This window comes from Canis lupus, chromosome 27, assembly GCF_011100685.1.
Source record: "Canis lupus familiaris isolate Mischka breed German Shepherd chromosome 27, alternate assembly UU_Cfam_GSD_1.0, whole genome shotgun sequence".
Classification (NCBI taxonomy): domain Eukaryota; kingdom Metazoa; phylum Chordata; class Mammalia; order Carnivora; family Canidae; genus Canis; species Canis lupus.
The window spans coordinates 7,108,241-7,123,723 of record NC_049248.1 but is presented as its reverse complement, the minus strand read 5'-3'; the positions used below and the strand labels follow the sequence as shown (position 1 = coordinate 7,123,723).

Here is a 15,483-nt window from a genome sequence, read left to right as displayed (position 1 = left end):
GCTGGGTCATAAGGTAGCTCTATTTTTAACTCTTTGAGGAACCTCCACACACTTTTCCAGAGTGGCTGCACCAATTCACATTCCCACCAACAGTGCAAGAGGGTTCCCCCTTCTCCACATACACTCCAACATTTGTTGTTTCCTGTCTTGTTAATTTTCCCCATTCTCACTGGTGTGAGGTGGTATCTCATGGTGGTTTTGATTTGTATTTCCCTGATAGCAAGTGATGCGGAACATTTTCTCATGTGCTTGTTGGCCATGTGTATATCTTCTTTGGGGAACTTTCTGTTCATGTCTTTTGCTCATTTCATGATTGGATTGTTTCTTTGCTGTTGAGATTAATAAGTTCTTTTTTTTTAAAAAAAGATTTTATTTATTTATTCATGAGAGACACACAGAGAGAGGCAGACACAGGCAGAGGGAGAAGCAGGCTCCATGCAGGGAGCCCGATGTGGGACTTGATCCCGGGACTCCAGGATCAGGCCCTGGGCTGAAGGCAGGAGCTAAACCATGGAGCTACCCAGGGATCCCAATAATAAGTTCTTTATAGATCTTGGATACTAGCCCTTTATCTGATATGTCATTTCCAAATATCTTCTCCCATTCTGTAGGTTGTCTTTTAGTTTTGTTGACTGCTTCCTGTGCTGTGCAGAAGCTTTTTATCCTGATTAAGTCCCAATAGTTCATTTTTGCTTTTGTTTCCCTTGCCTTCATGGATGTATCTTGCAAGAAGTTGCTGTGGCCAAGTTCAAAAAGGGTGTTGCCTGTGTTCTCCTCTAGGATTATGATGGATTCTTGTCTCACGTTTAGATCTTTCAACCGTTTTGAGTTTATCTTTGTGTCTGGTGTAAGAGAATTGTCCAGTTTCATTCTTCTGCATGTGGCTGTCCAATTTTCCCAGCACCATTTATTGAAGAGACTGTCCTTTTTCTAGTGGATAGTCTTCCCTGCTTTGTCGAATACTAGTTGACCATAGAGTTGAGGGCCGATTTCTGGATTCTTTATTCTGTTCCATTGATCTATGTGTCTGTTCTTGTGCCAGTACCACACTGTCTTGATGATCACAGCTTTGTAGTACAACTTGAAATCCGGCATTGTGATGCCCCCGGCTCTGGTTTTCTTTTTCAATATTCCCCGGGCTATTCGGGGTCTTTTCTGATTCCATACAAATCTTATTTGTTCCAACTCTCTGAAGAAAGTCCATGGTATTTTGATAGGGATTGCATTGAACGTGTAAATTGCCCTGGGTAGCACAGACATTTTTACAATATTAATTCTTCCAATCCATGAGCATGGAATATTTTTCCATCTCTTTGTCTTCCTCAATTTCTTTCAGAAGTGTTCTGTAGTTTTTAGAGTATAGATCTGGAAAGATAGTTCTTAACCATTGACCAGTCACTAAGTTTAGCTCTGCAGGGGACTGCCATCCTTCCTGAATGTTCTTAGACTGCCCTCTACTCAAATTGCCATTCAAATCCCCGTGAAGCAGTCTCTTCGCTTTTTCCAAACTCTTGTTTCTCCCCTTCTAGAGGCGAGGGTGGCTCATGGTCCTGTGAAAGAATATCTTCTTTTTCCAACCAGAGCTCCTTGAAAAAAAGGCACACTTGATCGATAATCTTGACAGAGCAGGCACTCAATACACAAAGAATACATGTATTCTTTGATGGTCAGACAGCCACCTTCCAGAGAAAGAGAAGCCACCAGCTGGCTAACTTCAGCTCCCCCCGTGGGCCATGAGGGCTGTAGATGCAGAGAACACACAGTCTTCTCAAGGGTTCAGAAGACTGATCTACATTGATTAACTTCCCCTTCTTCAGTCTTGGCCCCTCGTGGCCTTGCAATTATGTTATGCTGGTTGGCCCTGGGAGCTCACAGCAGTGTTTTTGGGGCCAGAGCTCTACAAGGCTGCCCATTTGACAACAGTCTGACCCCACATTCTTGAGTTCATGAGTGCAAGTAACTTGCAGATTTCTAGTGTTTGTGCTGTGTTCTCTAGATCTAGAATTACTTGCCTGGGCTAATACTTTTTTTTTTGTTTTGTTTTGAGTCTAGTGTTTTGGTTCTTGCTTTATTTTGGGTTCATGGGCCCATGTTTGGTATTGGATAAAGAAAGGAAGAGTGAAAGCGTGAATACCTTTGGTGCTCAGACATTCATTCTTTTCCTGATGGCTCAATCTGAGAATCCTTGCAATTGCTGTAACCAGGTGGCAGATTAAGGAGACGTGCTCCCAAGGCTACTCTTTCTGTGATTCCTGTCTGCATAAGTTTAAGAATGTGACGTCAGGAAACTGTCAGAGGAGATGAATGCTCTCTGGGCGCACTTTGCACACAGAATTTGGTCAAGAGACTGTTATCTGCAAAACTGGCAGGGAAGCAACCAGGGGCCTTTGTTGGTCAGTACTTTTGGGAGGTGGAGACCCTTCCTAAGGAGAGGAAGCCAGGCTCAGGGATTTAAACCTACAGCAGAAGAATATAGTATGTTGGCCTAAATATGTTTTCCTTATTCATTCTTGTGGTTGGCAGGCTTTCACTGTAAAATGAAGTTATTTGAAAGTTGGGAGGCAGGCTAATATGCAGTTAGAGTTGATTTAGTCTGGGAGCCATTCAAAAATGGAAAACTTCCAGTGTTCAGATGGTGAATGGTGAGCTGGCATTAAATCTTAGAATTATCAGTGGCCCAAGTCGAGGTTCAGATCTGAATGCCACTAATCCCTGCCATGCCAGAGTCTGGAGGCCACTATTCCCAAAGGAAGAACCCCATAAGGGCTTTTAGGAATCCTTTTAGCCCTTTGTGTGGCCATGACATTTGCCTTTCCTCTTTTCCAAAGGCAAAGATAGATAGATATTAATTATATTTATTGGCTACCTCATTGTCCATTAGCTTCCGGATATAGTTATAAGTCTAAGGAGATTGCTCCAGTCATTATGGTCTTTAGAATCTACAATTACATAAAAGCAAGTCTCATCGATCTCCATCACCAAAGCACAGCGGATCTAGGCTCCTCCTGCAATTAAAACTGTATCATTAAGTGAGTTAAATCCAGCTATAACTGTATCTCTGGATCTGAGGTGAACCAAGATAACTCCCCTCCTCGAAGCTGGCTTTGGTGATTTGGTTACTGCGAAACTGACCTTTTTTCCAGTAAAATGAGGGAAATGGGCCAGAGAGGATTCTATAGCATCTCACCCAGGCCCCAGTTCCCATCTCTCACCTGTCCTGTAGGTGAGGAGCCAGAATGCAAGGATATCATTGCCAAGCTGCAGCGTGTCAAAGTGGGAGACTGTAAGTCTGAAGAGGAAGTGGACATTCATTACTGTGAGGTAAGGGGGCCCCGGCTTCAGTGAGGTCTGGGTGGGGACGGGTGAGTCTCCTTGCTTGGACACACCTCTAGTTACATGTTAGAAGCACCTGGAAAATTCACAGAGAGAAGTGATAGGAACTTGAAGCATATTTTTTTAAGCAAATAAAAAAAATTTTAATATAAAAAATACCCTATGGGAGGGTGAGGTGCTGGGACCTTTTGACTGCAGAAGAAAAAAACATAGAAAGATTCAAGTCATTTAAAGAGAATGGAGAGCGTTTAATGGAAGATGGGAACTATGTTTCCTGATCAAACATGCATAGAAATTGCAGCTAGCAGGATTTGGGTGTAATAGGACCATAAGGATAGTGGATAAGTCAGACTTTCCTAAGATCTAGCTTTACAAATTGTCAAGCAGGATTCTTCAGCATGGCAATGCCCCACCTCTCTATGCTCTGTCACAGGGTAAATGTGCCAGCAAAGCCGTGTACTCCATCCACATGGAGGATGTGCAGGACCAGTGCTCCTGCTGCTCGCCCACCCAGACGGAGCCCATGCAGGTGCCCCTGCGCTGCACCAATGGCTCCCTCATCTACCATGAGATCCTCAATGCCATGCAATGCAGGTGTTCCCCCAGGAAGTGCAGCAAGTGAGGCCACTGCCCTGGATGCTACTGTCGCCTGCCTTACCCGACCTCACTGGACTGGCCAGAGTGCTGCTCAGTCCTCCTCAGTCCTCCTCCTGCTCTGCTCTTGTGCTTCCTGATCCCACAATAAAGGTCAATCTTTCACCTTGCAAAAGGCTGATGGTTCTCTGTGTCTTCTAGGCCGAGGTGACAGTGGTAGTTTGGGCCTGAGTTCCAAACCTGATTCTGAGGGAGTAGGCACAGGCTCTTTCTGAAAGAACTCCAGCCCCAGACATGGCCAACCTCTGGGAAATAGTGGTGTCTGCCTCCGTGGGGTGAGGAGCACATTGTGTGGGGCAGGCCTCCTCTGAAGTCAGCCCAAGTTCCTAAAGTGAAAGGGATTTGCTCAGGAACACAAGGTTCTCCAAGCTCTGGATTGAGGGGCTTCTGAACAGAGCAGAGGGGTGGGTCCTGGAGCCAGGCTCTTGCCAAGACAGACATGGTTATTGCCAGCATGACTGACCTTGTGGTGACCTTGAGCAGGTGTGCAAGGGTTTCTCTCAGCCGTGGGCTCCCTAAGTTCCTCTGTACTCTTGGTGGCCCCTACGGGAAAGTAAGGTACCGAGGACTGAGGGAACTGGAAATGAGGTGCTGGCAGGTGCAGGACCAGCATCCCATCCAGCAGGTTTGGCCATGGGGGATGAGCCCTACATTTGTGGGCCTGGGTTCTCCACATGGCCCTTGTCCTATTGTGTGGCCCCAAATAAGACCATTAGTGGTTCTTAGACTTAGTTTCCTCATCTGGGGAATAGGAATTAGTCTCACTCAGGGGGTTGAGAGGGTAAAATATGGCTGGAAGTCTGGGGGTAACTGTAAATTTTTCTTTCTTTCTTTTTTTTTTTTTTAGGATTTTATTTACTCATGAGACAGAGAGAGAGAGAGAGAGAGAGAGAGAGGCAGAGACACAGGCAGAGGGAGAAGCAGGCTCCATGCAGGGAGCCCGACATGGGACTCAATCCTGGGACTCGGGATCACTCCCTGAGTCAAAGGCAGACACTCAACTGCTGAGCCACCCAGGCATCCCTAAATTGTTCTTTAATAACATAAGGAGTGGCAAGAATGAAAATGAGAGGAAATCGAGACTCAAAGTGGGGGAATAAGTGCCTCTATTGTCAGTGGCACAGCACTAGGGATTGACTTTATCCTGTAGGGTCAAAGAGCTGAGTTTCTTTAGAGTTGCATGCTGCATGCCCGGGGCCCCGCCCACTCCAGACATCTTTGGTGAAGGGTAGAAATAACACCAAACTTCACCCAGTCCCCAAATCACTAACCGGTAATGTCAGTCCCAAGGAGAGATGGTCCTTCCTCAAAATTTATGTGAAGAGTTTACATGTATATGCTGGTAAAATGGTGGAGACCCTATCTGGCGAGGGAATACCCATGAGGATAAAGGGAATGCCCTGTGTTTGTGACAGGAATTTGATGGGAGAATTGATTTTTCATTCCACGTCCTTTTAACACAGGAGAGACTCTAGCCACTGAAAGTGCTGGATGGTGGAGGTGGAAGGGATTTGGATACCATCCAATCTACTGCCCCTCCCCCCCTTCACAGAGAATAAAAGCAGCTCAGAGAACTCAGACTTGTCAAAGGTCACACAGCTGCTGGGTGGCAGGGCAGGTTCAGAAGCCAGGTGCTTTGACACCTGGGTGAGCCCTCCCGGGCCGGGCCACTCCACCAGAGCCACCCCATCCTTGTTGCTTTACAGTTTTGGTCCTTGCTGGCACATGAACCAACCGCTACTGCATATCTAGGATTCACCCACTTCCAATTCTGTGGGGAATCACCTGGAGGGGAGATACATTACCAATGGCATGGATTGTGTTGAGCAGTTTTGGTGGGGGAGGTTATTTAAGTAGAGCAAAGGAAGAATGGATAGAAGTTTAATATAACTGCTCAATAATGCAAAGGTTGTCACCTGTCCATCACCCTGCCTCCAACTTCGAGTAGTCTCCGAGGTCTCCGTAGGAAACCAGATCCCCATGGAATTACCTCTCTCTCTTCTTACTGATCGCCTAACACTCTACCTGGGGATGAGCGGTTACTGGAGGCACAGTAGAAACTCAGCCACAGAGAAACTCAGAGAGGTAGCCTCCCTCTCCAGCAGAAGGTGTCAATTTTCCAACTGCCTCTGCCTCCATTGCCTGAATTTCTCCTCATATTTACTGATAGGACAATTCACTGTCCAGAATCAAGCCAAATCAGAAAACCTGTACGTTTTGATTTTTTAAAAATGGCAGGGAGTAGGGTAAGGAGGCTGCAAAAAGAGGTGGAAATGGAGGAGTGTCTCAGCCACTTCCTCTTACTTTGCAGGGATAATGGGGCAGAGCCTGCCTCTGGTCTCAGGGACTCCCTTCCTGCTTGCCCCCAGACCAGGTGAGACAGAGGCTCCCAAGGTGAGTGTTTTAGGGGGAATCTCATGGAGAGAGCTCACGGACTAAGAAAGTGCAGAAGATGAAATGGAATGGATTAAGGAACCATGGCAGCTTTCCAGTGCTCTTGGCATTGAAAAGACACAGAGAAGGGTCCCTGGGAGTGAATGGGGGTGAAGGGCATTGCTTGGAAGAGAAAGAAGTCTAGTAGCAAAGTGTTGGAGCGTGGACTCTGAGCGGGCTGGCTGCTTGGGGATTCCTGCATATCTCCTAGAGGCGAGTTGCTTGACTTTCTACACTGTAGTCTCCTCCGTCAGATGGGCACACTAGCAGTAACTCCTCATGGGGTTGTGTCAGAATCAAAGAATTACCACGGGGAAAGCTCTGAGAAGGGTACCCCAGGAAGAGGAAGTCCTGTATAGACGCAAGCCCTGATTACTCCCAGTGGCCAGAAGAAAGCTCTGGACAAGGACATAATCCCTTTGGTTTTCCTTCTGTGCTGCCCCTGACTCATTCTGTGTTGTCTATTCTTCTTTGTCCTCAAGCAAGTGGCAAGATATCACCACCAGCCTACCTCATCGGTGGAGGAGACATCATTCTTCCCAGTGAAGGATAAATAGCATTCTTGACCTTAACATAATGCCCTTTCACTTTTTGGGTCTCTGGCATGAATGAACGTGTTGAGCTTCAGGGCATGTTGCAGTTGCAGATTCCATCATCCAGCAACAGCCCCCTCAGACAGCCTTCCATTTGTCCACTCATCACCACAAGGCACCTGAACCGGGTCACCTTGTCATATGGGAAAGCTTGGTTCATCTCATGGACGAACCAAGCTTCCTTGTCTCATGGAGTCAGAGAATGAATCTTGCGGACAACGGAGAGCGAGCAAAGTGATAAAGCTCTATTAAGCAGACATTCAGAGAAAGCTCTCAGAAGTGAGAAGGGTCCCGACAGGGCTGCCACCGAGGGCTTTTAGTGGCCGTCTTTTATTGAGAACCTAGGCAGGGAGCCTGCGGCCTTGAGATTCTTGTGCAGTCGTGGTTTGAGCACCGACTATTGATAACACCTTAATGACCTATTTCTTTGTGGTCTGTGATTACTTAGTAGCCGTTAAAGGGAGATACTCCCTTACATTTTGGAGCTAGGAGCCAGCTTTCTTTTCTCTGTTTTTACTATCTTAACTGTCTTCTTGGGATGGGTAGGAGCCTGACTGTGGGCCTTTTGGTGTCGTTGGGGTCTGTGGGAGCCCACTGGCTCCCCGGGGGGCCTGACTCTGGGCCTTTCCCTGTGTAGCCCCAGCTGCCCTAAGCCCGTACTACATCACCTGACCCAGGCGGCGGAGACCGGAGACGGAGCCGGAGACGGCGCTGCTCTTGTTGCCTCCTGCAGCCCGTCGGTCCCCGGCGCCGCAGAGGGACGGTCCCTGAAGACCTGGCCTCCTCCTGCCTCTTGCGGCCCTCGGGTCCTTCCTCGCCCCCGCCCCCCGCCCCCGGGGGCCTCGGGCGAGGTGGGGACGGCGGAGCGCGAGCGCGGGCGCGGCGGGGGCGGGCGGGCACTGGACCCGCTCGGCCAGACGGGGCGGGAGCTAATCCGGCTGAAGGTGCGCACCGGCCCGGCTGGGCAGGCGCGTCCCCGGGAGCAGGGGGGCCGCCCCGGCTGGGCCTCGGCCTCGCCGACCTCCGCGCGCCCTGGACGCGAGCCGCCCGCGGGCGATCGCAGCGCCCGAGCCAGCCGGGGCGGCCCCGGGACCCCTCGGCGCGGGGCGGCGGGAGGGCGGGGAGGGCGGGAGGCGGGGAGGGGCGGCGGGCGGCGGGCGGCGGGCGGGGGGCGGGCACGTCCGGGCGCCGCCGAGCGCCGTGGAATTAGCCCCGCGGCGGCCGCCTAAGCCCGAGCGTTCGCCGGCGCGGCCGGGCCAGTCCGGGTGTCGCGTCCCGGTGCCCGCGCCATGGCCACCCCCGGGCTGCGCGGTGAGTCTCCCAGGGCCCGGCCCGGGTCCCTCGCGTCGGCCTGTCCGGGGGAGGGGCGGGCGGTCCCGGAGCGGCACCCCGACTCCTCGCCTTTGCGGCTGGTGACCCCACGTGAACCTGGGAGGGAGGCGCCGGGCCAGGGCAGCCGGCGGGCGCCTGGGCAGTGTCCCCCTCACTTCTTTCATTTACTTACTTTTATCAGGGAGGGAGAAGTAGGGCGAGAGGCGGAGGATTGGTGCCGCGGCTCCTGGGTGATGGACGGTCAAGTCTTACCTGTGCGTTTTGGCCTCGACCCACTACTGGTCCTTGGCCCTGGAGCTCAGCGTGTCTGGGCAGGCAGGCAGCTGGGGTTTACTTCTCAAGCCGTCCGCTGAGGACAGAGGTTCTGCTTCGTCCCCAGCTGCTTTGACGTTGGCCTCTCTGGAGTGTCCTCCGGATTTCAGGGACTCTCTGCCCACCCCGACCTAACCCGAACTGAATCCGCGTTCCGGAGGGTGCAGGGGAACACAGGCACGCCTTTCCTGGGGACTTTTCTTTTAGGGGACTCAGCTATTAGAAATGACAAATACCCACCATTTGCTTCAACGTGGATGGAACTGGAGGGTATTATGCTGAGTGAAGTAAGTCAGTCAGAGAAGGACAAACATTATATGTTCTCATTCATTTGGGGAATATAAATAATAGTGAAAGGGAAAATAAGGGAAGGGAGAAGAAATGTGTGGGAAATATCAGAAAGGGAGACAGAACATAAAGACTGCTAACTCTGGGAAACGAACTAGGGGTGGTAGAAGGGGAGGAGGGCGGGGGGTGGGAGTGAATGGGTGACGGGCACTGGGTGTTATTCTGTATGTTAGTAAATTGAACACCAATAAAAAAATAAATTAAAAAAAAAAATAAAATAAAATTTTTTTGTATATCTATAAAAAAAAAAAAAAAAAAAAAAAGAAGTTAGTGGAGGTGGACTTTTGGGGGGGGCGGGGGCGGGACATTATTCGGCTGCATCTCTCAAGTTCTACTGAGCAGACACATGCACCTGGGCAGGGTTGATGTGGCCTGGAAAGGGAATATGTTGAGTGTCTTTCTTCTGGTGGTTCTTGCGTGAGGCAGGAAGCGGGGAGGTGCCCACTGCATTGGCACAGAGAACCAAAGGAACGGGAAGGTAGATGTAAGTCCTAGTCCTGAGATCTTGTGAGCTGGTGTGGAGAGATATCTCCGGGAACCATGTGGACCCTGCTTCTGGACAGAAGGCTCCATTGAACAAGGTTAGATCTAAGCCAAAGGGCAAGTGGCAGGTGGAGGGAGGATCTCAGACAAGGTGGGGGCTCTCCTAGAGGACTGTGGTACTCTGGGTCTCTCTGTTTGCCTGGACTTTGTTCTCGGGACCTGACCTCAGAGCCCTGGCCCATCTAGCTGTCACCCTGCCCTGGCTGCTGGGCATCCAGGACCCATTTGCTCCTCTCACTGTGTCTTGCTAGACGCCTGTCCTTTTGGGAGGCAAAGACCTAATAGGATGGTCCTTTCCAGCAGCCTGGAATGCTCTCTGACTTGCCTGTATGTGGGAACCTGGGCCGCTTTGATGGCCCATTGAAGTGGATGTGTGAGGGGTAGGTCGGGGTAGGTTTAAAAGACCTACCTTGGGTCCTGGTCTTGTTTCTACTTGTGCCTTCTCTGCCATCGTCCATTGCGGCACAAGGCTTGAGGACCAGTGGCATAAGACCTAGCATGAAGCTTGTCTTTGACTTAATGAAATGAGGACCCGATTTTCTGGAAATCCACCCATCTGTGAACTCTTTCTGCTGGCTGAGAGACACTTGTCCCACTCTATTTGTGGTGTTCTTAGAGCTCGTAGAGAACAGAAATTTGACTACTAGACACAAGGATCTTGCCTCTTGTTGCAAAACAGAATCGGTCTCTATTTGTGATCAGTGGTTAGGTAAGGCCTCTTTGCGGAGATGAGTTTGAACAGAGATTGCGCTCAGTGAAAGAACAAGCCATGCAGATATCTGGAGAATGATCTCACAAAGGCAAATATAGGTGAAAGACCCTGCGGCAGGAATGTACTTGAGCTGTCCAAAAAATAGTGGGGAAGCCAAGTGCCTGGAGCAGAGAGATGAAGAGCGAGAATGGCCAGAGTGAGCCAGATCACACAGAGTCTTGTAGCTCAGGCCATCTGTTGTTGGCATTCAGAGAAAAGGAATACTAATAGTCATCAAGCATCTACTATATCCAGACACTGTGCTAGGTGCTTTGCCTCACAACAGCTTTGTTGTTAGTGTTCAGTCCATTTCATTGAAGAAGAGCCTGAAATTCTGAGAGGTTAAGAAATATGCCAGTTATATTGTGTTAACCACCGAATAATCACAGAGGGGTAAGGCTGGAATTCAAACTTGTTTTCCCCAGCACCTCACCTTGTGGCTTTTGTTCTGTTTATAAGAAGTCATTAAAAGGAAGTGTATGTAGGTACCAGCACGAGGGGTGGTGGGAAATGTGGGGAGACCTGGGGCTTTAAGGGAGATACTGATTTTGCAAGGCTGTTAGGGAAGTGCCGTGGTCACAGTCCAGGCAGGGCTGTGCCTATATGCTATAGTTGACCCTTGAATTACATGGCTTTGAACTGCGTGGGTTCAGTAATATGCAGATTTTTTTTATAGTATAGTACTAGAGGTGTATATGTTCTCCTTATAATTTTCTTAACATTTTCTTTTCTCTAGATTCTAATAATGTAGTATCTAATACGTATATAAAACATGCACTATTTGTTTATGTTACTGGTAAGGTTTCCAATGAGCAGTAGTCTATTAGTTAAGTTTTGGGGGGAGTCAAAAGTTACATGCAGATATTTAACTGCACAATGAGATTGGCACCCCTAACTCTGTGTTGTTTGAGTCAGCTGTATTTCCAGTCTGGAATCATGGTTAGTTTATCTAGCGAGACCAAGCCCAAGAAGGCTGGTTGTCATAACCAAACTTGTAAGGAAATGTGCCACTGTGCTCTACATTGGAGACATGTTTTCACCAGCGTGGTTACCTGAGTTCCACATTAGGGTTTCTAGAGGCATGGGAAGCTGATCTTGTGACCACAGGGGGAAGAAGATGTACTTAGTGTCCTGATGGGCTCTAGCAAATCTGACTCAATATATTCCACTTGTAAGTGCAGCTCAGATCAGTTTAGAGGACACCTCTGAGCTGTACTGTATGCCAGATACTATGCTCACTGTTGGAGTTACAAAGATCAATAGGCACCTGCCTGTCAAGACCTTACATTCTAGACTCTTGGTACCCTATGATGATCTCAGTACTTTAGCATCCTTATCCACTGTTGATGGTCATGGGAAGGAGGGGATAGAGTCAAACTTTGACCTGTTCAGACCACACCAATGACATTAGCCTGACCACACTATAGTTATTTCAATATGTACTAAATGTCTTTCTTGTACTACTGACAACCTTGCTTTTCCTCCAGAAATTTCAAGGAAGTGCCTTTTAAGTCTGTCTGTCTGACAACTCTCCATCTAGGTGACTTTCTCTGAAATGAAACTACTGAAGGATTGCAGTTCTCACAATGAGCTGGTGTCACTCCCTCCCTCTGTTGAGCAAACACAATTTGTTAAAAAACAAATTTCAACCAAGTAAATTTGGAGATCTAATTGGTTTTATTAAATGACACATGAATTGGGCAGCATCCCATCTAGCAAGTAGAGGGGAGCTCTGAGGAGTCCTACAAAATGGAAGGTTTTCATAGGAAGGAGGGTGAGGCAAAAAGTTATTAGCAAAAGAAAAAGGAATATTTCAGGCTGGGAAATCATCTTTTGATTGGGGAAAGGGATGAAAAGGGGGAAAGGGATGAAAGTGCTTTTATTGTACAGTTTATTACTTAACCAGTGCTGATCAGGGAATTTCAGACAAACCTTTCAAAGGTCACATTCCCAGGATAAAAGGTCACATTCCCGGGATAGGTTAGACCTGCTGGTTTGCTGGGTGTCTGTGTATCTGTGTGTGTCTGCACCCGCACCTGTGCAAATGACTCCATTTGGGGCCTGTTTCTCTTTTAATACCTTGTATCCTACAACTTCTTCACTGACACAGGGATAATCCACACTTTCTAGCAGTCCTTGGTGCCTGATATTCATCACTAGCTAAATAAAAATAGCTTAAAAAAAGCAATACTATACTTCCAACGTGAAAAACATTTAAATACAGATAAAATAAAAAAGTTCCCTGTTTTTAAATATTTTTGGTAATTATTCTTCACTCAAATTCCTTTTTAATCTGTTTTTATTTTTGCCTGTATCAAATAACTATTTCTGCTTTTTATTAATCTTCAAACAGTTTGCAGAAGAGGAAAACCTAGATAACAATAATCCTTAAATGAACAAATGCCAAATAATGAAGACTTGGGAGCACAGTATTATATCATAAAACCTAGACTAAGAATAGGTACTGCAGTTGAACAAAAATTTATCTGTGAACTTTCTGACAGGTCAGAAAACGGCCAGCAAGTTACATGGGTTTCATCGTCTAATAGAAGGAGACTAGTTCTAGTTCATCCACATTAAACTTTAAGAAGAATGTCACAGTGATATTTGTGCTATTTATATGAGACATTGCCCAACCTAATGAGCTGTAGTTTCATTAATAGATTTTTGGAAAGAGTATTATTCATCACGTGAGCATTTATTGTTTCTGATTTTTTTTTCAAGTGGTGCTTGTGTTTTATTCTTCCCTGGCCCACTCCACTCTATTATGTTTTTAAAAATTGCTGTTTGCGAACCTGTAGATCCCCAGCCATTGGGTTAAAACTTCTAATTTGAAAAGTGGTGGCTTATAGCATATAAAAAGCTCCACGGAACAGTTCCCCAAGTTCCATCTGGTATCATTTCTGTTCAGCCTGAAGAACCTTCTGCAGCATGTCTTGAAGTGCAGATATGCTGGTGACAAATTCTCTCAGCTTCTATTTTTTTTTAAGATTCTGTTTATTTATTAGAGAGAGTGAGAGAGAGAGAGAGAGTGCAAGCAGGGGGAGGGGCAGAGGGAGAGGGAGGGAGAGAACCTCAAGCAGACTTGCCACTGAGCATGGAGGCCCACACAGGGCTTGATCCCATGACCCTGAGATCAGGACCTGAGCTGAAACTAAGAGCTCGGACTCGACTGACTGAGCCACCTAGGCGCCCCTCTCAGCTTGTGTTTTTATTTCATTCTCATTTGGAAGAATACTTGCATCAGATGCAAAATTAATAGGTTGACAGGTTTTTCCCTTCAAGACTCCAGGTGTTCTCTTTCGGTCTCCATGGTTTTGATGAGAAGTCAGCCTTAGTCCAGATTTTTGTTTTCCTTGTATGTAATACCTCCCTCTGGTAGCTCTCCATATTTTATTTTTATTTTTGGTGTTCGACAGTCAGCCTATGGTGTGTCCAGGAGTGATTCTCTTTGTATTTTTCCTCCTTGAGTTTGTTGACCTTCTTGAATGTGGACGTTACTGTATTTTATCAACTTTTGGGATAATTTCACTCACTCTTCAATTATTTTTCTGCTCCATTTTTATTCTCTTCTTTTTCTAACATGTATATTAGACCCACATGATCCCACCAGGTCCTGAGACTGTGTTGAATTTTTTCATTCTTCAGTCCTCTGTTCTCTAGATCAGATTGTTTCTATCAGTCCATCTTTTTTTTTTTTTCTATCAGTCCATCTTTAACTTCACTGATCTTTTCTCTGCCTTCTCCAGTTTGCTGTCAGGCTCATCGAATGAAGTTTTTCTTTTGCATTATTGTACTTTTCAGTTATAGGAATTTTAAAAAAGATTTTATTTATTTATTTATTCGTGAGAGACACAGAGACAGAGGCGAGACATAGGCAGAGGGAGAAGCAGGCTCCCCGTGGGGAGCCCAATGCAGAACTTGATCCCAGGACCCTGGGATCATGACCTGAGTCAAAGGCAGACACTCAACCACTGAGCCACCCAGGTGCCCCTGTACTTTTCAATTCTAGGAATTTTTATTTTGACCACCAGCCAGATTTATTAAGATATAATCACATACCATAAATCCACCCTTTAAAAATGTGCAGTTTAGTAATTTTTATTCATAGAATTGTGCATCCATCACTGTTCTCTAATTTTAGAATATTTTCATCATCCAAAAAGAAACCTCATACTCATTGACAGCTGTTCACCTTTCCTCCCTCCCTCTAACTCCTGGCAACTGCTAATGTATTCCCTGTCTCCATGGATTTGCTTATTCTGGATATTTAATATAAGTGGAATCACACACTATATAGTGTTTTGTGTCTGAAACTGCTCTTTCACTGAGCATGTTTTCAGTGTTCAGTTGTATCATAACATGGGTCAATAGCTCAGTTCTTTTTATAGCTGAATAATATTCCCTTCTGTGGATATACCACATTTGTTCATTTATCATTTGATAGACATTTGGATTTCCACTTTCTGGTTACTATGAATAATGCTGATATGAATGTTCAAGTATAAGTTTGTGTGTGTGTGTGTGTGTGTGTGTGTGTATGTGTATGTTTGTATTTCTCTTGGGTACATACCTAGAGTAGAATGGCTGGGTCTTATAGAAGCTCTGTGTTTAACTTTTTCAGGAACTACTAGGCTGTTTTACAAAATGGCCATACTATTTGACATTCCCACCACCAACATCTGAAGGTTCTAATTTCTCCACATCCTCACCAACACTTGTTATTGTTTGTCTTTTTCAAAATCATAGCTATCCTAGTCGCGTAAAGTGGTATGTCACTGTAGTTTTGATTTGCGTTTCCTTAATGACTAATGATGCTAAATGTCTTTTCATGTGCTATTGAATATTTCTTGCTTATCTTCTTTGGAGAAGTGTCCCTTCATATACTTTGCTCATTTTCAAATTAAGTTGTTTGGTTTTTAATTGTTGAGTTGCAAAGTCCTATATATATTTTGGATACAAGTCCTTATTGTGATATATGACTTAGAAATATTTCCTCCCATTCTCTAGGTTGCATATTCACTTTATTAATGGTATCTGTTTTTTTAAAAAAGATTTTATTTATTTATTTAGGGAGGGAGCAGGAGCAGGGGGAGGAGTAGAGGGAGAGGGGGAGAGAGAGAGAGAGTCTTAATCAGACTCAGCATGGACCCTGAAGTGGGGCTTCATCTCACGACCCTGAGA

General features: G+C 46.5%; 2 protein-coding genes across 4 annotated transcripts in view; both read left to right on the top strand.

Annotated features, from left to right (window-relative positions):
* The window catches only part of VWF (von Willebrand factor), a 138,067-nt gene extending 133,965 nt beyond the window's left edge, over positions 1 to 4,102 (top strand). Inside the window, 2 exon segments of the mRNA NM_001002932.1 lie at positions 3,224 to 3,321; positions 3,767 to 4,102. Of these exon segments, the coding sequence (NP_001002932.1) occupies positions 3,224 to 3,321; positions 3,767 to 3,955 (287 nt within the window). The 3' untranslated portion in view covers positions 3,956 to 4,102.
* A 4,092-nt stretch (positions 4,103 to 8,194) lies between these two features.
* Positions 8,195 to 15,483, top strand: part of ANO2 (anoctamin 2) — a 341,963-nt gene continuing 334,674 nt past the window's right edge. For all 3 annotated transcript variants that reach the window (XM_038576551.1, XM_038576552.1, XM_038576554.1), the window contains exon 1: positions 8,195 to 8,324. In XM_038576551.1, the coding sequence (XP_038432479.1) occupies positions 8,303 to 8,324 (22 nt within the window). In that variant the 5' untranslated portion in view covers positions 8,195 to 8,302. The remainder of the gene's footprint in view (positions 8,325 to 15,483) is intronic.